At 34.2% G+C, this 22977-nt stretch overlaps 2 protein-coding genes across 2 annotated transcripts in view; one reads left to right on the forward strand and one right to left on the reverse strand.

Moving 5' to 3' along the window:
- Window positions 1–1206: 1206 nt before the first annotated feature.
- Window positions 1207–9790, forward strand: bmp8a (bone morphogenetic protein 8a; the record flags this gene model as incomplete). Its single annotated transcript, XM_083899573.1, has 7 exons — window positions 1207–1729; window positions 7074–7266; window positions 8059–8207; window positions 8369–8548; window positions 8732–8811; window positions 9440–9550; window positions 9641–9790. The coding sequence occupies 7 exons, from the start codon at window positions 1207–1209 to the stop codon at window positions 9788–9790; spliced, it is 1386 nt and encodes a 461-aa protein (XP_083755699.1).
- Window positions 9791–10373: 583 nt separating this feature from the next.
- Window positions 10374–22977, reverse strand: part of LOC310936018 (zinc finger protein 706) — a 30545-nt gene continuing 17941 nt past the window's right edge. The window contains exon 4 of the mRNA XM_083900039.1: window positions 10374–11186. The gene's annotated coding sequence lies outside the window, so the exon portion shown is untranslated. The remainder of the gene's footprint in view (window positions 11187–22977) is intronic.

Below are 22977 nucleotides of genomic sequence, written 5' to 3' on the forward strand. Positions count from 1 at the left end.
GATTATACATTGTTATGTAACTCTTCTAGCTTATTAAATAGTATAATTTCATTCTCCAATGAGGTGATGTTTCTGTTTTCAATGAAATTTAGTTTAATGACCCAAGAAAGACATGATTCAGTTTTAGCAATGATGCAGAATCTGTTTAAAGTTATATTATTCTCTCCCTCATATCTGATGCTGTGAATTGTTTTAAAACAGTTTCGATATATATATATACACAAATTCAGTCACATAAAGCACCATTAATAAATTAAAGTAAACTAAATGAGCTTTTAATGTGTGAACCTTTCTTCAGTCTTATTGTGAAAAGAGATGTTTCCATGTGACAAATTTGCCACCTGAGATTTGATTAATCCATGAAAGGAAGCAGTCATGAGGAGATGAGAAGATAGATGGGTGGAGGTATGGAAGAGAGAGAGGGAGACCACTGGGAGGGGTGATGAAGAGATGTCAGAGAAAGAGAGAGAGGTTTGAAGACTTGAAAGAGGAGGAGAGGCCGAGGCTCGGAGGGAAACTCCCTCCTGGTCAGGAACACACTGAGGAAACACACACACACACACACACACACACTGCTCTGATCTAAAGAAGGAAAAATCAGTTTCTTCTCTGGAGGACGACGATCTGGGAACAGTTTCCTGGAGTTAACCTTTGCTTTTTTGTTTTCTGTTCTTTTTATATAAACTGGATTGAGAGGAACATCTGGAGTCACAGAGAGTGGGTGAGTGGATGAATGAGTGGATGAATGAATGGGTGGATTAAAGAGCGTCCAGCAGCGGTTTCTCCTCTGAGGCTCTGAGGTCTGCGCGATGGTCCACTCACTGCAGGTGTGAACGTCTTCAGATCCTCCACAACATCTGCAACACCTGCTCGTCCCTGAGAGACTCTGTGTCCATCCTGCAGGTCTGAGGACTTCTGCTGCACCATCATCATCATCATCATCATCATCACGTCCTCTCTCTGATTATCTCTGTTTATTGAGCTGCACAGCTTTCAGCTGAAAGAGAGGGAGGTGCTTTATTTTCCCCTTCAAGATTAGAGAGGGAGGAAAGAGGGGCGGGAAACATAAACACAGTCCGTCTGAGGCTGTAAACACGTCCACAATCTCTCCTCTAAACACATCCGACGTAAATCAACACTACATTTGTCTGTGGACACTGAGGACAAACTGGACCTGAAAGTGTCTCTGGGAGACAGTGAGTGAAGATGAAACCGGAGGACACTTCAAACGTCTTCTCCTGTCTCTGCACCAACATGAAACAGTCGAGCAGGAGCTCGTCCTCCGCCAGGCTCCAGCGGCCTCTCCTCCAGCCCAGGACCCTGCTCCTCCTGCCCCTGCTCCTCCTCCTCTTCCTCTCCATGTGGAGCCAGCAGGCCGAGGCCGTGGTCCACTCCAGCTTCAAGAGGCTGAGCGGGCGCGAGAAGAAGGAGATGCAGAAGGAGATCCTGTCCATCCTGGGTCTGCCGGGTCGTCCCAGACCTCACCCCCCGCTGAGGCCTCCGTCCTCCGCGCCGCTCTTCATGCTGGACCTGTACCACGCCATGTCTGCGGACGGGGAGGACGAGGGCAACGAGATCATCGTGAGCGGTCCTGGCATGGGCAGGTTTGGAGGAGTGGAGAGGTTAGCACAGGTCAACCACGCCGCTCTGCCCACACTCAGCACTCACTCACCGCCACTGGGTACAGTAGTGAGCGAGGCCGACACCGTCATGAGCTTCGTCAACCTGGGTGAGTAGAGACGTCCTTCTGCATGAGCCTCTTTATAGTGGACACACCTGGACTATAGGGATAGTCCAGGTGTGGTTGTAAGAGTTCATCACATGAAAAAATGTATGCAGCATTCTGGGTTGAAAAAGGTAGGAAGTGGCAGTTAGCCACTAGGGGGCGACTCCACTGGCTGCAAAAAGAACTGGTTTAGGGCCGCCTGGATTTATTTAAATTTTATGGCTGTAGAATTGTCAAAAAAAGTTAAATGAGTGAGTTCTTCTGCTCCTTTTTCCAAGATTACTTTCACTTTCAATATCTGGCAGTTACGGCACTGGTGAATCTCGTCTGTGATTGGACGGTCTTTCCTTGGAAGTCACACCCTGGACAGATCGACAGTCCATAGTTTTTGAATTTTCTCGTTGTCACAAACGGTCTAGGAGTAACGTTAATGAGATGAACACATGCCAAATCCTTGTGAATTCAGTGTTGGAGATCCTTTAATCAGATTCACCACAGTGACACAAACGCAGCAGCTCCTGTGTTTCCCTGAGGTAAAAATACTGATGTTGTCAATGGACTTTGGTGCACGAGAGCGAGTGGTTTACAAAGCTCAGAAAACGTCTGACTATCAGCGAGATAAAGCAGCAGATGCGTGCTTAAGATATCGTAGACTCAAACAGATTTTTTTTTTTAGGTGAACTGTTTGTTATGGGGCTAAAATCTTATTTTCCATTCACCTGGGTGTAAGTAAATGATCAATGAGAGACACAGGAAGTGACTCAGTGTCCATCAGTGTGGTTTCCATGGAAACAAAGTGCTATAATCTGTGGTTTTACCTTCTCACAGTTTTTAGGTCCAGTGATCTGGACTTTCTGTTTTCACAAATGTCTGACGTTTCTCTTTAACGTTTAGCAGAGACAGAAAAAAATCCTCCTAAGTTTTGATGACTCAGCAGTTATTCTCTCTCAGCGCGGTTTGGACGCAGGACTCGACGTGACCTTGAGGACACTGACATGTGACATGTCTCTGCTGTCTTTCTAGTTTCTTTTTCCCCCCACAGTCAGAATGGAGAGCCATGTGAGTGCGGCCTGACTATATTTGTACACTTTCATTTTGTCCCAGCGTTCCTGAACGCACCGACTCTCTGAGACTGTGAGAGACTCACTGAGATTTTACTAAAGCTCAAAATACACTATATGGATTATGGATTTTGATATTGTGTGTGTTCTTGTATTTGTTACCTCTTGAGGACATTTCCCCACGTAGACCAAAACCTGGTCCTCATTTTCTGAGGAGCTGGTTAAGATTAGGACTAAGATTTGAGTTGTGGTTATGGTTAATTTTAGGGATAAAGGTTTTGTTGAGTCTGTGTGTGTGTGTGTGTGTGTGTGTGTGTGTGTGTGTGTGTGTGTACAGTACATACAGCGTGCGACTGATGTTAATCTGTCATCATCCTGGTCTCGATGGCTTCCTTCCTTCCTCCTGGATGAGCTGATGATGATGATGATCTTGGTGGGAAACACCGGCTCCTTCTCTCAGCTCAGACTCTTTAATGATCTCACATCAAATGTTTCATGTGGAAAATTCTTCTTCTCTGTTCAGGAGAAGAAAACGAACCAACTTGAAATTTATCAGTCAACAAAGTAAACACACACACACACACACACACACAGTGTTTCCTCCTCCAAACCAAATGTAAACAAACTGTGAAGCTGCAGTGCAGACGTTTTACTGAGAAAAGATCAAGACAACATTAAAATTAAATTAACTATACGCTGGATTTTGATCCATTATTTGCAGATTATCAGGGACTGACATTAGGCATTTTGCAGATTATTGGTACACTGATATTATATAGTAATGACAGAGTGTGTCTCTGCTCACGTCTCCTTCTCTGGGACATTAAGGCTCTGCTGCTGACTGCTGCTCTCTCTGACTGCTAATTAGAATCTGTAACGTCCAAATAAGTGATGAGACGAAGAAAAATATTTGTGATCTCATTAACAAGTAATAATTGTAGCCCCCCCCCCCCCCCCGCATATCAGACTATTTGTATTTTTTAAATATTATTATTATGCATCGGTTTAGTATCCATGAACAGAAACAATGTAACATTTGTTGTTACATACCGCCGACTGAGGGAGCGTTTGTGTGTATACAGTAGCAGAGCAGAGGCGGGTGGCGACAAGAAGCGTTTATCTAGTCAAACTGAAAAAAACCCCACCAGTTTTTTGTTGGGTTTTTTGAGCTGAAGAATCCACTTCTGAGAGTTAAGTTAATTTTGTGCATCATGTGTTTTTTATTAAACTGTTCTTATTTTATCAGATGAAGGAAAAAATAAATCACATATTGGCTGCGTTCGTTTAATGAAAACCCCCAAATTGGTCTTGAATGTAAAAGCTTCTATTCAGAGACTAATCTAATCAGTGTGTGTGTGTGTCGTTCATGTCAGTGGAATCAAACACACATGGGTGTGTGTTCCTTTTACGCATATGTAATGGGACGACACAGCTGGTTAGAATTAAAGGCCCCACTGGTACAGTGAAAAAAAAAAGTCAGCAAACGTCCGAGGAGATGAAAATACTGGTGTGTGTGGAGGAACGACGCTAAAAATACCAGACTGAGCTGCAATTAGTGGTGAGTGAGCTGAGCAGCTGCTGCGGTTCAGAGCACTAAGTGTCTCTAATTACTGTGTGTGTGTGTGTGTGTGTGTACCAAACCCTGATGACCAGAGCTGTTTCATGTCCTTGTGAGGTTCTTCAAGGACACACACACCTACACACCTGTGTAACGTAGTGTGTGGAGTGTGTGTGTGTGCGCGTGTTTTTGTGTATTCACCTTCATTTACATGTTGTTCATTCATGTCGTGATGTGTTCACGTTCTGTCGATTCCCTCCACTTCTCTTGTTGGTTGTGGTTTCAAAAGCAGCGGTGGAAGTGGAACGTGATGTGTAAGCGTTTGCTGCCGATGTGTCCTTGAGCAAGGCAGAGTGAACGAGACTGGGTGAATAAAGAACACAGTTGTACGTTTAGTTTGAGTTTACCCACTTCCTGCATTTTAATAATTGTGTATACATTTTTACATACCGGTATATCCACATATAATAGTTAATTAAAGGCAAACCTTTACAAACTAAAGTGCTGACAAAATAAAATATGTAAACATAATGTTTTGGTCAACATGTCACAAATGTCACTCAGGGACCTCAATTAGCGTCAATTCACATGTCCTCATCATTCACTGCCAAAGTTTCAGGTGAATTATTTATTTATTTTCTTGTTTGTTTGTTTTAAATTCAGACCAATATTTTTTATTCAGTTTTCCCTTATGTCCCGAAAGCTGTCGAATCGGAGGCTAACTTCAGCGTCGTGTAACGATTTAAAACGTAGCGAAATACGATACTTCAAAAACATACTTATGTAAAAGTAAAATAACATATATATGTATATATACACATTTGAAATTACTCTAATAAAGTAGAAAATGCCATTTATTACTTACCACGTCTGAGTATGAGTGAGTTGTTGTTGCAGATCTTGATGACGAGCTAAGCTAACTATTAGAACCAGGTGTGTTGGAGCAGGGTAATCACGATAGTGTAAACACTGCTCTAACCTATTTATACTTTACCAGCTAAATGTCGCCGATAAACTACAACATGGTGACCACATTAATGTGGTTAAATTAGAATGTTTTATTAAACTTATAATTTTGCCGGGTCATGTGTCGTGTTCGTGTTGAGCGCAGCGGGAGGGGCGGAACGTATGTTTTTAATACTCTTGTTGTTCCGGGGACCTGTAAGGGTGTACCAAATTCCGTTTCCTCAGAGGCAATCATGGCAGGTAACTGGACGCGTCGTGTTTCTTCTCTTACATGCGCAACACAGGTCAGTAAACACGAAATGAACCGTGAATAGTTATGTTGTCAAGCAGAGTGTTTTTTTTGGGAAAGATCGCGTTTGTTTGAGGCACTTTGTTTACTCGTGATCGGAGTGAAAAGTTGTCGCGTTTTCCCGCGCGGCGGCCATTTTGTGTCTAACGCTGCAGAGCAGAGTGAGCGCACCTGTAACATTGAGTGAATGGTAGGAGTTAAAATATTGACTCTGGCATTTTGTCTTTAATTAAAATAATATCTTTTATACCGTAATCTTAACTTTGTTAATAAGAACTTAGTTGGTTGTACAACATTTCTGGTGAACTGCAGTATATACTATATATAGTTCTACAGTCATTTTAGACCATCTATAAACGTATGAAACTGTTAACATATTGTGCCTAGTCATTTTTAAAAACATGACTCTGTCTAAAATGACATTGCTGATTTTTATTTCTATATTTTTTTTACAGTCTGTACACAGTGAATCATGCGATAAATATTATTTTGTATGTGAGTTTTGCACTTTTTTAAATCGTCCAATATCTGGTACAGTGATTTTGACCACTATGTGATTTATTTACAAATGTAAATCTGTTATATATGAGTGACAAAGGGTTTTTTGACGAGATGAAGACAATGTCTTTTGTGGAGACTGAAATAGTGACTGTAGTGGAACACTGGACTCGAGAACTGAGAATTAGAAGAAGCTTAATGAACGTAAGAGGAAGCAGCAGATGTGTTGTGATGACTTTAACTGAGAGGAAACTCTTCTCTTACCTGTTTATGCTCCTCATCCTGGAGACCTTTAACACAGAGGCGCAGTTTGTGAACAGGCGAGGCAGGCAACTGCTTGGGGCCCCAAGCCGATAGGGGGCCCCTGACACTTGGAGCCTGAGGGCTGTTTTTACTGAAATGTGCAGTGACCAGCCGCCTCCCCGTCCCCCTTAAAAAACAATGGCCGATTTGGAATGCAGTTTTTTAAAAGCTTTTTTCAGTATTTTATTGTTCTTTACATTTGTATTTTCACATACTTTTTAAAAACAAGGTTTTTCCATGTTATTTCATTCATTTCGGGAAAAAAAAAATATTTTTAACTCATACATTTTTCGTTGATGTCAGATTATTTATAACATAATGGTGATGAACACTGTTTGGAAGGGCCCCCTGGGAGTTTTTGCTTAGGGCGCCTACAGAATCTAGAATCGCCTCTGCTTTAACATCTGTGTTGTTGTAAAAGTCAAACAAAACAGGGAGTTTAAAGCAAACTAAGCACATTTTTGCTACAATTTTAGTTGGTTTTATAAACACATAATTCAGCTTCGGTTAGTTATGGGTTTTTTGTCTAGTTCATTTTTATTTTATTTTTCTTTAACTATTATAACCTCGGTTTGAAGTTGCTAATGTAAAGTGTGACCTGACGTGTTTGTTTGTTTGTGTCTGAGCTGCTTCAGTGTGTGACGCCTCTCTGTGTTTTGTGTGTTGTGACAGTGGAGCAGGAGCGTGACCTTCTGCAGCCTCGTCCGTACTGGAAGGAGTTTCGCTTCGACCTGACGCCGCTGCCTCAGGGAGAGACGGTGACGGCGGCCGAGTTCCGCATCTATAAAACTCTGACTGTGGGTCAGAGAGCCAACAGAACGCTGCACATCTCTGTCTACGTCATCAAGAGAGAGAACAGACACAGGTTTGACTCCAGTGTTTAGAAAATCAATGCTTTAAACTTTTGATTTAGACAGAAATTATTTTATTGGTTTTTTTTCTGTTATGTTTGTGGTTTTTCAGATATTTGCCTTAAATGAGTAATTTAATGATAAGTTTGATGATTCATTCAGATTCAGGTTTTAAACTTGAGACAACGTATATATTATTATATATCTTCTTCTTATTATTATTATTAATGTCTTGTCTGAGCTTAAACTTTGCATCAAATTAAAGACATTTAATGATAAGTTCTCATAAATATACATAATATTTTTGTTGTTTTATTTCTATCTGGATTTTCAGATATTTGCCCCAAATTTAGAGGATTTTTGCAGATAATTTAGGCCTGAGACCTAATTATGAGAGCAAATAGTATTATATATTTTTTTAAACCTCTGTTTATGCATAAACTTTGCCTGAAATTTAAATTATTCGTCTTTTTTAAAAAAAAAAGAAAAATGTTAGTGCTCACAAAAATATACACAAAAAATGTGTGTTTTTATAACCTTTTTCTCACTGTTGTTCAGATATTTGCCTCAAATTGTTATGATTAATGTCACATTTAATGATATGTTTGATGATTCATTTAAATTCAGGCTTTAGATTGAGACAGAAGATTCTGTTTATTGATGTTCAGTGTCTGTGTAAACATTTAGAAGAGAAAACAACAGATCGACCTAAGAACGCACAAAGTTCTCACCGATGCCTCTCTGCACAGACACAACTGTACTCAGACCTTGTGTTTATGTTTAATTGTCGTGTATTGTGTGTTCAGAGAGCCAGAGCTGGTGCTGCTGGACATGCAGTCGGTGCCTGCAGGTCAGGAAGGATGGCTCGCCTTTGACGTCACCTCAGCCTCAAACCACTGGCTCCTTCATCCTCGCAGCAACCTGGGCATCCGTCTCTATGTGGAGACTGAGGAGGGTGAGGTTCAGGCCTGAGCTACGCTGCAGCGCCCTCTACTGTTTGTTTATGAGACACTTTCATTCTCAGCTAAAACAGTGTCTCTTCTTCACACATGATGTTATATACAGTTGTGAGGCTGAGAACATGGAAAAAGTTAAGATTTATTGTGTGTGTTGCAGACCGCTCCCTGTCTGCAGGCTGGATCGGGTTGGTGGGTCGTCGAGGTCCTCGCTCCAAACAGCCCTTCATGGTGATCTTCTTCAGAGAGAGTCAGATCCCGTGTCGACCGCCTCGGGCTGTAAAAACTCATCCTCGCAGGAGGAAACCAAAATACGACCTCCCAGTTCCCAGCATTCACAGTGAGCGTCCAGTTGTCTCATGATGTCATGCTTCTGTCACTTTGCTTTGTTTGATTTTGAAATGTTCTTACTATGTAAAGTCAAACCTTGTTGATGTTGATTATCCAAGTGAAGCCATGATGTTTAGAACCTTTTTCTTTGACCTGTTTTTCACACTCAAACTTTTCTCTCGTTTGTTGACAGATCGCAGTCCTGTAAACAACGGAGCTCTGCCGTGTAAAAAACATGAACTCTACGTCAGCTTCAGTGACCTGGGATGGAAGGTGAGAGAATTTATCATTGTCAAAGCTTTCTACATTAGCTACAGTCATTTATTAGATTATCATTTGATTTATACTTGTTTATTAAAATGAATAAACTAACTTCAATCTTACAATTTAGAGATAAAACTTCAGTCTCATCATGTGTTCAACTTTTTGTGTTACTGCTAAGGGACTGGAGAAAAACTAAGGTTCACATTATTATTTTTATATATATATATATATATATATATAAATTACACTGAAGAATGTTTAGACTGTGTGTAAATGAGCTGTAATGAAAGCTAGAATTCTAGCTATTTAATATAATATTACTCACAAATACTAATAATAATAGTGTGTCGGTAGAAAACCAACCAAAACACAATATTCTTGATGATACTACTTTTGTATTTATACTTTTGTACTTTTGAACCAGTTTTTAAAACCTTTGCCGGTGTTATTTCACTAAAACTTTCACTGAATTGACTCAAATTAAGTTTAAGTGACTTGTATCACTCTTGTCTCTCGATAAATACACACACAATGTAACTTTTAAATCAGATTAGAAACCTCAGCTGTTTATTTGGCCTGTTGCGCCTGATGATAATAATCTAAAATCTATATATTCTGCGTTGTTGTTGATGTTCAGGACTGGGTTTTGGCCCCCAACGGTTATTCAGCTTATTACTGCGACGGAGAGTGTTTTTATCCTCTGGGCTCCTGCATGAACGCCACCAACCACGCCCTCATCCAGCAAGTGGTCAGTAACCATGACAACGCACATCATGTGACACCGACACCTCACTCACTGTGTTTCCACATGGGTTAAATTGTAAAATCCTCCTCTCAGGTTCACCTCCTGAAGCCTGACGAGGTTCCTAAGGCATGTTGTGCGCCGACCAAGCTCAGCCCCATCTCTGTTCTCTTCTACGACGACAACAACAACGTCATCCTCAAAAAACATCGCAACATGGTGGTTAAAACCTGTGGTTGTTTATGATGTTGACTAGCTATTTTCTACACAAACACACAGATATTTGTTTATGTTCAGATTATTTTTTACTATAAAAAAAAATCAAGAATTTATACGTTTTTTTAAAATGATAAGTTGATAACAAGGAGCTGAAGCAGAACTAATGCTTGATCGTCTTTTCTAATGAACTAGGAAAGTTTGGATCTTTGTAGTTATTACAGACAATGGCAAATGACACTGGATGGCAGGACATGCCGTTAATGATGCCTGTTTTTGTTCTCTGTAAATCTAAATGAGACTTAAGTACTCAATTAATTAAAAAAAATTTACATTATCTTGACTTGTGATACCAAACAGTAAGAATGTGGTAAAGCTGTCAAACATTTGTAAAGTTGCAAGTTCAAAAAGTTGGCCTTTTATTTGACTCTTCTATTTTTCATTGTTGGTTTTTGTCTATGTATTTATGCTTTTAACAAGTAAATAAATAAAAAAAACGCCAAAAATTTGAATTGTATTATTCTTGGTGAAACTACCCATTAACAGTAAATGTAAGAAGATCAAAGTAGCCGAGCAGCACAGAACAATAAAGATCCACCACATTAAATACATTGTTCAATTTATTGGAAAGGGTAAAAAAAAAGAAGTAAACTTTGTCTACTTTTGAACAGAAAGAAGAGGGAATTATTTTTGGCAGTTATGGAATCAAAGCAAATGTTTTTAGTCCTTTTCATCGACTTAAGATTTAAAACTAATCTTGTTACTGGTTTGTTATTGCAGAGATTTAAGGACTACACCCGTACCACGAACGCAATATCAATTCAAACAGAGTTGTGTGGATGCAGCCTGAAACAAACGCATTTGAGGACACTGAAAACAACAGAAGTAGAATAGTTTGTGGTAAAATAAGGTGAGGTTACTGTTGTGAGGTGTTAGTGAATGAGGACACCTGTGGAGCAGCAGCAGCACAGATCATGAAAAGCTGTCAACATTTTTTTACTGGGATGTTAACCATAGATCTCCAAAAACAGATTCAGATTCTGCAATTTGACAAGGTGATATAATTAAGTTTAAGAGGCAAATTATAATTTTAATCCAAACAGCCAACTGTAGACAAGTGAAGAATCTGTAAATTTAGTGCTCTTGTCGGCACTCACATCAATAATCACAATTTATTCAGTGTTTGCAGGAAATGTTGCTGGTTCTACCCCGAAATCTGGAATTGCAAGGCAGTTGAACAAAATAAATATAAAAACATGGGCTGGTGTTGTACGAGTGCCCCGTCATTACCGTCTTCTCTTAGACAAACAAACATCTATGCGACGTACACATCCCAACCCTCTGTCCATGAATACTGACGGGTCCCAGTGTTCTTCATCTACTTCAGGTGCCGCAACTCAACGTTTAGTCCGTGGTCATCGTTTATCTGTAAACAACAATGTTACTGTTTTTAGTGGTGTGTAATTAGTTTGAAAATATCAGCAATGACAATTTAAGAAAAAGACATATTAGGTAATATAGAATGCATTTATTTATAAAAAAGTCAATCATAGTTAAGAATGTCATGTACGACGTTTTTGACCAATTTTGGACAATATTCTATAGTATTTTCTATACTATTTTTGGGCTAAAAAAAAGGTCACATTTTGGACGAAATAGTGTAGTATGACATTGAGATCGACGACATAGTATAGTATGACGTATTGGTAACACTTTAGGCTAAAAAAAGAAGATTTTTTTTTCTTCAATTTTGGACGACATAGTATAGTATGACCTTTTTGTCAAATTTTGGACCCAAATTATATTTCAGAAAAATGGTCAAATTTTGAATGAAATAGTGTAGTATGACACTGAGATCGACGACATAGTATAGTATGACGTATTGGTAACACTTTAGGCTAAAAAAAGAAGATAATTTATTTTTTCCAATTTTGGACGACATAGTATAGTATGACCTTTTTGTCAAATTTTGGACCCAAATTATTTTTCAGAAAAATTGTCAAATTTTGAATGAAATAGTGTAGTATGACATTGAGATCGACGACATAGTATAGTATGACGTATTGGTAACACTTTAGGCTAAAAAAAGAAGATACTTTTTTTTTTCAATTTTGAACGACATAGTTTAGTATGACCTTTTTGTCAAATTTTGGACCCAAATTATTTTTCAGAAAAATTGTCAAATTTTGAATGAAATAGTGTAGTATGACATTGAGATCGACGACATAGTATAGTATGACGTATTGGTAACACTTTAGGCTAAAAAAAGAAGATATTTTTTTTTTTCAATTTTGGACGACATAGTATAGTATGACCTTTTTGTCAAATTTTGGACCCAAATTATTTTTCAGAAAAATGATCAGATTTTGAATGAAATAGTGTAGTATGACATTGAGATCGACGACATAGTATAGTATGACGTATTGGTAACACTTTGGGCTAAAAAAAGAAGATAATTTTTTTTTCAATTTTGGACGACATAGTATAGTATGAGCTTTTTGTCAAATTTTGGACCCAAATTATTTTTCAGAAAAATTGTCAGATTTTGAATGAAATAGTGTAGTATGACATTGAGATCGACGACATAGTATAGTATGACGTATTGGTAACACTTTAGGCTAAAAAAAGAAGATAATTTTTTTTTCAATTTTGGACGACATAGTATAGTATGACCTTTTTGTCAAATTTTGGACCCAATTTTTTTTCAGAAAAATTGTCAAATTTTGAATGAAATAGTGTAGTATGACATTGAGATCGATGACATAGTATAGTATGACGTATTGGTAACACTTTAGGCTAAAAAAAGAAGATAATTTATTTTTTCCAATTTTGGACGACATAGTATAGTATGACCTTTTTGTCAAATTTTGGACCCAAATTATATTTCAGAAAAATGGTCAAATTTTGAATGAAATAGTGTAGTATGACATTGAGATCGACGACATAGTATAGTATGACGTATTGGTAACACTTTAGGCTAAAAAAAGAAGATAATTTTTTTTTTCAATTTTGGACGACATAGTATAGTATGACCTTTTTGTCAAATTTTGGACCCAAATTATTTTTCAGAAAAATGGTCAGATTTTGAATGAAATAGTGTAGTATGACATTGAGATCGACGACATAGTATAGTATGACGTATTGGTAACACTTTAGGCTAAAAAAAGAAGATAATTTATTTTTTCCAATTTTGGACGACATAGTATAGTATGACCTTTTTGTCAAATTTTGGACCCAAATTATTTTTCAGAAAAATGATCAGATTTTGAATGAAATAGTGTAGTATGACATTGAGATCGACGACATAGTATAGTATGACGTATTGGTAACACTTTGGGCTAAAAAAAGAAGATATTTTTTTTTTTCAATTTTGGACGACATAGTATAGTATAACCTTTTTGTCAAATTTTGGACCCAAATTATTTTTCAGAAAAATGGTCAGATTTTGAATGAAATAGTGTAGTATGACATTGAGATCGACGACATAGTATAGTATGACGTATTGGTAACACTTTAGGCTAAAAAAAGAAGATAATTTATTTTTTCCAATTTTGGACGACATAGTATAGTATGACCTTTTTGTCAAATTTTGGACCCAAATTATTTTTCAGAAAAATGATCAGATTTTGAATGAAATAGTGTAGTATGACATTGAGATCGACGACATAGTATAGTATGACGTATTGGTAACACTTTGGGCTAAAAAAAGAAGATCATTTTTTTTTCAATTTTGGACGACATAGTATAGTATGACCTTTTTGTCAAATTTTGGACCCAAATTATTTTTCAGAAAAATTGTCAGATTTTGAATGAAATAGTGTAGTATGACATTGAGATCGACGACATAGTATAGTATGACGTATTGGTAACACTTTAGGCTTAAAAAAGAAGATACTTTTTTTTTTCAATTTATGACGACATAGTATAGTATGACCTTTTTGTCAAATTTGGGACCCAATTTTTTATCAGAAAAATTGTCAAATTTTGAATGAAATAGTGTAGTATGACATTGAGATCGATGACATAGTATAGTATGACGTATTGGTAACACTTTAGGCTAAAAAAAGAAGATAATTTATTTTTTCCAATTTTGGACGACATAGTATTGTATGACCTTTTTGTCAAATTTTGGACCCAAATTATATTTCAGAAAAATTGTCAAATTTTGAATGAAATTGTGTAGTATGACATTGAGATCGACGACATAGTATAGTATGACGTATTGGTAACACTTTAGGCTAAAAAAAGAATATAATTTTTTTTTTCAATTTTGGACGACATAGTATAGTATGACCTTTTTGTCAAATTTTGGACCCAATTTTTTTTCAGAAAAATGGTCAAATTTTGAATGAAATAGTGTAGTATGACATTGAGATCGACGACATAGTATAGTATGACGTATTGGTAACACTTTAGGCTAAAAAAAGAAGATAATTTTTTTTTTCAATTTTGGACGACATAGTATAGTATGACCTTTTTGTCAAATTTTGGACCCAAATTATTTTTCAGAAAAATGGTCAGATTTTGAATGAAATAGTGTAGTATGACATTGAGATCGACGACATAGTATAGTATGACGTATTGGTAACACTTTAGGCTAAAAAAAGAAGATAATTATTTTTTCCAATTTTGGACGACATAGTATAGTATGACCTTTTTGTCAAATTTTGGACCCAAATTATTTTTCAGAAAAATTGTCAGATTTTGAATGAAATAGTGTAGTATGACATTGAGATCGACGACATAGTATAGTATGACGTATTGGTAACACTTTAGGCTTAAAAAAGAAGATTTTTTTTTCTTCAATTTTGGACGACATAGTATAGTATGACCTTTTTGTCAAATTTTGGACCCAAATTATTTTTCAGAAAAATGGTCAAATTTTGAATGAAATAGTGTAGTATGACATTGAGATCGACGACATAGTATAGTATGACGTATTGGTAACACTTTAGGCTAAAAAAAGAAGATACTTTTTTTTTTCAATTTTGGACGACATAGTATAGTATGACCTTTTTGTCAAATTTTGGACCCAATTTTTTTTCAGAAAAATGGTCAGATTTTGAATGAAATAGTGTAGTATGACATTGAGATCGACGACATAGTATAGTATGACGTATTGGTAACACTTTAGGCTAAAAAAAGAAGATACTTTTTTTTTTCAATTTTGGACGACATAGTATAGTATGACCTTTTTGTCAAATTTTGGACCCAATTTTTTTTCAGAAAAATGGTCAAATTTTGAATGAAATAGTGTAGTATGACATTGAGATCGACGACATAGTATAGTATGACGTATTGGTAACACTTTAGGCTAAAAAAAGAAGATAATTTTTTTTTTCAATTTTGGACGACATAGTATAGTATGACCTTTTTGTCAAATTTTGGACCCAAATTATTTTTCAGAAAAATGGTCAGATTTTGAATGAAATAGTGTAGTATGACATTGAGATCGACGACATAGTATAGTATGACGTATTGGTAACACTTTAGGCTAAAAAAAGAAGATAATTATTTTTTCCAATTTTGGACGACATAGTATAGTATGACCTTTTTGTCAAATTTTGGACCCAAATTATTTTTCAGAAAAATTGTCAGATTTTGAATGAAATAGTGTAGTATGACATTGAGATCGACGACATAGTATAGTATGACGTATTGGTAACACTTTAGGCTTAAAAAAGAAGATTTTTTTTTCTTCAATTTTGGACGACATAGTATAGTATGACCTTTTTGTCAAATTTTGGACCCAAATTATTTTTCAGAAAAATGGTCAAATTTTGAATGAAATAGTGTAGTATGACATTGAGATCGACGACATAGTATAGTATGACGTATTGGTAACACTTTAGGCTAAAAAAAGAAGATACTTTTTTTTTTCAATTTTGGACGACATAGTATAGTATGACCTTTTTGTCAAATTTTGGACCCAATTTTTTTTCAGAAAAATGGTCAGATTTTGAATGAAATAGTGTAGTATGACATTGAGATCGACGACATAGTATAGTATGACGTATTGGTAACACTTTAGGCTAAAAAAAGAAGATACTTTTTTTTTTCAATTTTGGACGACATAGTATAGTATGACCTTTTTGTCAAATTTTGGACCCAATTTTTTTTTCAGAAAAATTGTCAGATTTTGAATGAAATAGTGTAGTATGACATTGAGATCGACGACATAGTATAGTATGACGTATTGGTAACACTTTAGGCTAAAAAAAAGAAGATAATTTATTTTTTCCAATTTTGGACGACATAGTATAGTATGACCTTTTTGTCAAATTTTGGACCCAAATTATTTTTCAGAAAAATTGTCAAATTTTGAATGAAATAGTGTAGTATGACATTGAGATCGACGACATAGTATAGTATGACGTATTGGTAACACTTTAGGCTAAAAAAAGAAGATTTTTTTTTCTTCAATTTTGGACGACATAGTATAGTATGACTTTGTCAAATTTTGGACCCCAATTATTTTTCAGAAAAATGGTCAGATTTTGAATGAAATAGTGTAGTATGACATTGAGATCAACGACATAGTATAGTATGATGTATTAGTAACAATTTAGGCTAAAAAAAGAAGATCTTTTTTTTTTTAAATTTTGGACGACATAGTATAGTATGACCTTTTTGTCAAATTTTGGACCCAAATTATTTTTCAGAAAAATGGTCAGATTTTGAATGAAATAGTGTAGTATGACATTGAGATCGACGACATAGTATAGTATGACGTATTGGTAACACTTAAGGCTAAAAAAAGAAGATATTTTTTTTTTTCAATTTTGGACGACATAGTATAGTATGACCTTTTTGTCAAATTTTGGACCCAATTTTTTTTTCAGAAAAATTGTCAGATTTTGAATGAAATAGTGTAGTATGACATTGAGATCGACGACATAGTATAGTATGACGTATTGTTAACACTTTAGGCTAAAAAAAGAAGATAATTTTTTTTTCAATTTTGGACGACATAGTATAGTATGACCTTTTTGTCAAATTTTGGACCCAAATTATTTTTCAGAAAAATGGTCAAATTTTGAATGAAATAGTGTAGTATGACATTGAGATCGACGACATAGTATAGTATGACGTATTGGTAACACTTTAGGCTAAAAAAAGAAGATAATTTTTTTTCAATTTTGGACGACATAGTATAGTATGACCTTTTTGTCAAATTTTGGACCCAAATTATTTTTCAGAAAAATGGTCAGATTTTGAATGAAATAGTGTAGTATGACATTGAGATCGACGACATAGTATAGTATGACGTATTGGTAACACTTTAGGCTAAAAAAAGAAGATACTTTTTTTTTTCAATTTTGAACGACATAGTTTAGTATGACCTTTTTGTCAAATTTTGGACCCCAATTATTTTTCAGAAAAATGGTCAAATTTTGAATGAAATAGTGTAGTATGACATTGAGATCGACGACATAGTATAGTATGACGTATTGGTAACACTTTAGGCTTAAAAAAGAAGATACTTTTTTTTTTTCAATTTTGGACGACATAGTATAGTATGACCTTTTTATCAAATTTTGGACCCAATTTTTTTTCAGAAAAATTGTCAAATTTTGAATGAAATAGTGTAGTATGACATTGAGATCAACGACATAGTATAGTATGACGTATTGGTAACACTTTAGGCTAAATAAAGAAGATAATTTATTTTTTCCAATTTTGGACGACATAGTATAGTATGACCTTTTTGTCAAATTTTGGACCCCAATTATTTTTCAGAAAAATGGTCAGATTTTGAATGAAATAGTGTAGTATGACATTGAGATCGACGACATAGTATAGTATGACGTATTGGTAACACTTTAGGCTAAAAAAAGAAGATAATTATTTTTTTCAATTTTGGACGACATAGTATATATAGTTTGACCTTTTTGTCAAATTTTGGAGCCAAATTATTTTTCAGAAAAATGGTCAGATTTTGAATGAAATACTGTAGTATGACATTGAGATCGACGACATAGTATAGTATGACGTATTGGTAACACTTTAGGCTAAAAAAAGAAGTTGTTTTTTTTCTTCAATTTTGGACGACATAGTATAGTATGACCTTTTTGTCAAATTTTGGAACCAAATTATTTTTCAGAAAAATGGTCAAATTTTGAATGAAATAGTGTAGTATGACATTGAGATCGATGACATAGTATAGTATGACGTATTGGTAACACTTTAGGCTAAAAAAAGAAGATAATTTTTTTTTTCAATTTTGGACGACATAGTATAGTATGACCTTTTTGTCAAATTTTGGACCCAAATTTTTTTTCAGAAAAATGGTCAGATTTTGAATGAAATAGTGTAGTATGACATTGAGATCGACGACATAGTATAGTATGACGTATTGGTAACACTTTAGGCTAAAAAAAGAAGATAATTATTTTTTCCAATTTTGGACGACATAGTATAGTATGACCTTTTTGTCAAATTTTGGACCCAAATTATTTTTCAGAAAAATTGTCAGATTTTGAATGAAATAGTGTAGTATGACATTGAGATCGACGACATAGTATAGTATGACGTATTGGTAACACTTTAGGCTTAAAAAAGAAGATTTTTTTTTCTTCAATTTTGGACGACATAGTATAGTATGACCTTTTTGTCAAATTTTGGACCCAAATTATTTTTCAGAAAAATGGTCAAATTTTGAATGAAATAGTGTAGTATGACATTGAGATCGACGACATAGTATAGTATGACGTATTGGTAACACTTTAGGCTAAAAAAAGAAGATACTTTTTTTTTTCAATTTTGGACGACATAGTATAGTATGACCTTTTTGTCAAATTTTGGACCCAATTTTTTTTCAGAAAAATGGTCAGATTTTGAATGAAATAGTGTAGTATGACATTGAGATCGACGACATAGTATAGTATGACGTATTGGTAACACTTAAGGCTAAAAAAAGAAGATACTTTTTTTTTTCAATTTTGGACGACATAGTATAGTATGACGTTTTTGTCAAATTTTGGACCCAATTTTTTTTCAGAAAAATGGTCAAATTTTGAATGAAATAGTGTAGTATGACATTGAGATCGACGACATAGTATAGTATGACGTATTGGTAACACTTTAGGCTAAAAAAAGAAGATAATTTTTTTTTTCAATTTTGGACGACATAGTATAGTATGACCTTTTTGTCAAATTTTGGACCCAAATTATTTTTCAGAAAAATGGTCAGATTTTGAATGAAATAGTGTAGTATGACATTGAGATCGACGACATAGTATAGTATGACGTATTGGTAACACTTTAGGCTAAAAAAAGAAGATAATTATTTTTTCCAATTTTGGACGACATAGTATAGTATGACCTTTTTGTCAAATTTTGGACCCAAATTATTTTTCAGAAAAATTGTCAGATTTTGAATGAAATAGTGTAGTATGACATTGAGATCGACGACATAGTATAGTATGACGTATTGGTAACACTTTAGGCTTAAAAAAGAAGATTTTTTTTTCTTCAATTTTGGACGACATAGTATAGTATGACCTTTTTGTCAAATTTTGGACCCAAATTATTTTTCAGAAAAATGGTCAAATTTTGAATGAAATAGTGTAGTATGACATTGAGATCGACGACATAGTATAGTATGACGTATTGGTAACACTTTAGGCTAAAAAAAGAAGATACTTTTTTTTTTCAATTTTGGACGACATAGTATAGTATGACCTTTTTGTCAAATTTTGGACCCAATTTTTTTTCAGAAAAATGGTCAGATTTTGAATGAAATAGTGTAGTATGACATTGAGATCGACGACATAGTATAGTATGACGTATTGGTAACACTTTAGGCTAAAAAAAGAAGATACTTTTTTTTTTCAATTTTGGACGACATAGTATAGTATGACCTTTTTGTCAAATTTTGGACCCAATTTTTTTTTCAGAAAAATTGTCAGATTTTGAATGAAATAGTGTAGTATGACATTGAGATCGACGACATAGTATAGTATGACGTATTGGTAACACTTTAGGCTAAAAAAAAGAAGATAATTTATTTTTTCCAATTTTGGACGACATAGTATAGTATGACCTTTTTGTCAAATTTTGGACCCAAATTATTTTTCAGAAAAATTGTCAAATTTTGAATGAAATAGTGTAGTATGACATTGAGATCGACGACATAGTATAGTATGACGTATTGGTAACACTTTAGGCTAAAAAAAGAAGATTTTTTTTTCTTCAATTTTGGACGACATAGTATAGTATGACTTTGTCAAATTTTGGACCCCAATTATTTTTCAGAAAAATGGTCAGATTTTGAATGAAATAGTGTAGTATGACATTGAGATCAACGACATAGTATAGTATGATGTATTAGTAACACTTTAGGCTAAAAAAAGAAGATCTTTTTTTTTTTAAATTTTGGACGACATAGTATAGTATGACCTTTTTGTCAAATTTTGGACCCAAATTATTTTTCAGAAAAATGGTCAGATTTTGAATGAAATAGTGTAGTATGACATTGAGATCGACGACATAGTATAGTATGACGTATTGGTAACACTTAAGGCTAAAAAAAGAAGATATTTTTTTTTTTCAATTTTGGACGACATAGTATAGTATGACCTTTTTGTCAAATTTTGGACCCAATTTTTTTTTCAGAAAAATTGTCAGATTTTGAATGAAATAGTGTAGTATGACATTGAGATCGACGACATAGTATAGTATGACGTATTGTTAACACTTTAGGCTAAAAAAAGAAGATAATTTTTTTTTCAATTTTGGACGACATAGTATAGTATGACCTTTTTGTCAAATTTTGGACCCAAATTATTTTTCAGAAAAATGGTCAAATTTTGAATGAAATAGTGTAGTATGACATTGAGATCGACGACATAGTATAGTATGACGTATTGGTAACACTTTAGGCTAAAAAAAGAAGATAATTTTTTTTCAATTTTGGACGACATAGTATAGTATGACCTTTTTGTCAAATTTTGGACCCAAATTATTTTTCAGAAAAATGGTCAGATTTTGAATGAAATAGTGTAGTATGACATTGAGATCGACGACATAGTATAGTATGACGTATTGGTAACACTTTAGGCTAAAAAAAGAAGATACTTTTTTTTTTCAATTTTGAACGACATAGTTTAGTATGACCTTTTTGTCAAATTTTGGACCCCAATTATTTTTCAGAAAAATTGTCAAATTTTGAATGAAATAGTGTAGTATGACATTGAGATCGACGACATAGTATAGTATGACGTATTGGTAACACTTTAGGCTTAAAAAAGAAGATACTTTTTTTTTTTCAATTTTGGACGACATAGTATAGTATGACCTTTTTATCAAATTTTGGACCCAATTTTTTTTCAGAAAAATGGTCAAATTTTGAATGAAATAGTGTAGTATGACATTGAGATCAACGACATAGTATAGTATGACGTATTGGTAACACTTTAGGCTAAATAAAGAAGATAATTTATTTTTTCCAATTTTGGACGACATAGTATAGTATGACCTTTTTGTCAAATTTTGGACCCCAATTATTTTTCAGAAAAATGGTCAGATTTTGAATGAAATAGTGTAGTATGACATTGAGATCAACGACATAGTATAGTATGACGTATTGGTAACACTTCAGGCTAAAAAAAGAAGATCATTTTTTTTTTCAATTTTGGACGACATATATAGTATGACCTTTTTGTCAAATTTTGGACCCAAATTATTTTTCAGAAAAATGGTCAAATTTTGAATGAAATAGTGTAGTATGACATTGAGATCGACGACATAGTATAGTATGACGTATTGGTAACACTTTAGGCTAAAAAAAGAAGATACTTTTTTTTTTCAATTTTGAACGACATAGTTTAGTATGACCTTTTTGTCAAATTTTGGACCCCAATTATTTTTCAGAAAAATGGTCAAATTTTGAATGAAATAGTGTAGTATGACATTGAGATCGACGACATAGTATAGTATGACGTATTGGTAACACTTTAGGCTTAAAAAAGAAGATACTTTTTTTTTTTCAATTTTGGACGACAGTATAGTATGACCTTTTTATCAAATTTTGGACCCAATTTTTTTTCAGAAAAATTGTCAAATTTTGAATGAAATAGTGTAGTATGACATTGAGATCAACGACATAGTATAGTATGACGTATTGGTAACACTTTAGGCTAAATAAAGAAGATAATTTATTTTTTCCAATTTTGGACGACATAGTATAGTATGACCTTTTTGTCAAATTTTGGACCCCAATTATTTTTCAGAAAAATGGTCAGATTTTGAATGAAATAGTGTAGTATGACATTGAGATCGACGACATAGTATAGTATGACGTATTGGTAACACTTTAGGCTAAAAAAAGAAGATAATTTTTTTTTTCAATTTTGGACGACATAGTATATATAGTTTGACCTTTTTGTCAAATTTTGGAGCCAAATTATTTTTCAGAAAAATGGTCAGATTTTGAATGAAATACTGTAGTATGACATTGAGATCGACGACATAGTATAGTATGACGTATTGGTAACACTTTAGGCTAAAAAAAGAAGTTGTTTTTTTTCTTCAATTTTGGACGACATAGTATAGTATGACCTTTTTGTCAAATTTTGGAACCAAATTATTTTTCAGAAAAATGGTCAAATTTTGAATGAAATAGTGTAGTATGACATTGAGATCGATGACATAGTATAGTATGACGTATTGGTAACACTTTAGGCTAAAAAAAGAAGATAATTTATTTTTTCCAATTTTGGACGACATAGTATTGTATGACCTTTTTGTCAAATTTTGGACCCAAATTATATTTCAGAAAAATTGTCAAATTTTGAATGAAATTGTGTAGTATGACATTGAGATCGACGACATAGTATAGTATAACGTATTGGTAACACTTTAGGCTAAAAAAAGAAGATAATTTTTTTTTCAATTTTGGACGACATAGTATAGTATGACCTTTTTGTCAAATTTTGGACCCAATTTTTTTTCAGAAAAATTGTCAAATTTTGAATGAAATAGTGTAGTATGACATTGAGATCGACGACATAGTATAGTATGACGTATTGGTAACACTTTAGGCTAAAAAAAGAAGATAATTATTTTTTCCAATTTTGGACGACATAGTATAGTATGACCTTTTTGTCAAATTTTGGACCCAAATTATTTTTCAGAAAAATTGTCAGATTTTGAATGAAATAGTGTAGTATGACATTGAGATCGACGACATAGTATAGTATGACGTATTGGTAACA

Source organism: Microchirus variegatus, assembly GCF_963457635.1.
Source record: "Microchirus variegatus genome assembly, chromosome: 13".
In the NCBI taxonomy this organism is placed as follows: domain Eukaryota; kingdom Metazoa; phylum Chordata; class Actinopteri; order Pleuronectiformes; family Soleidae; genus Microchirus; species Microchirus variegatus.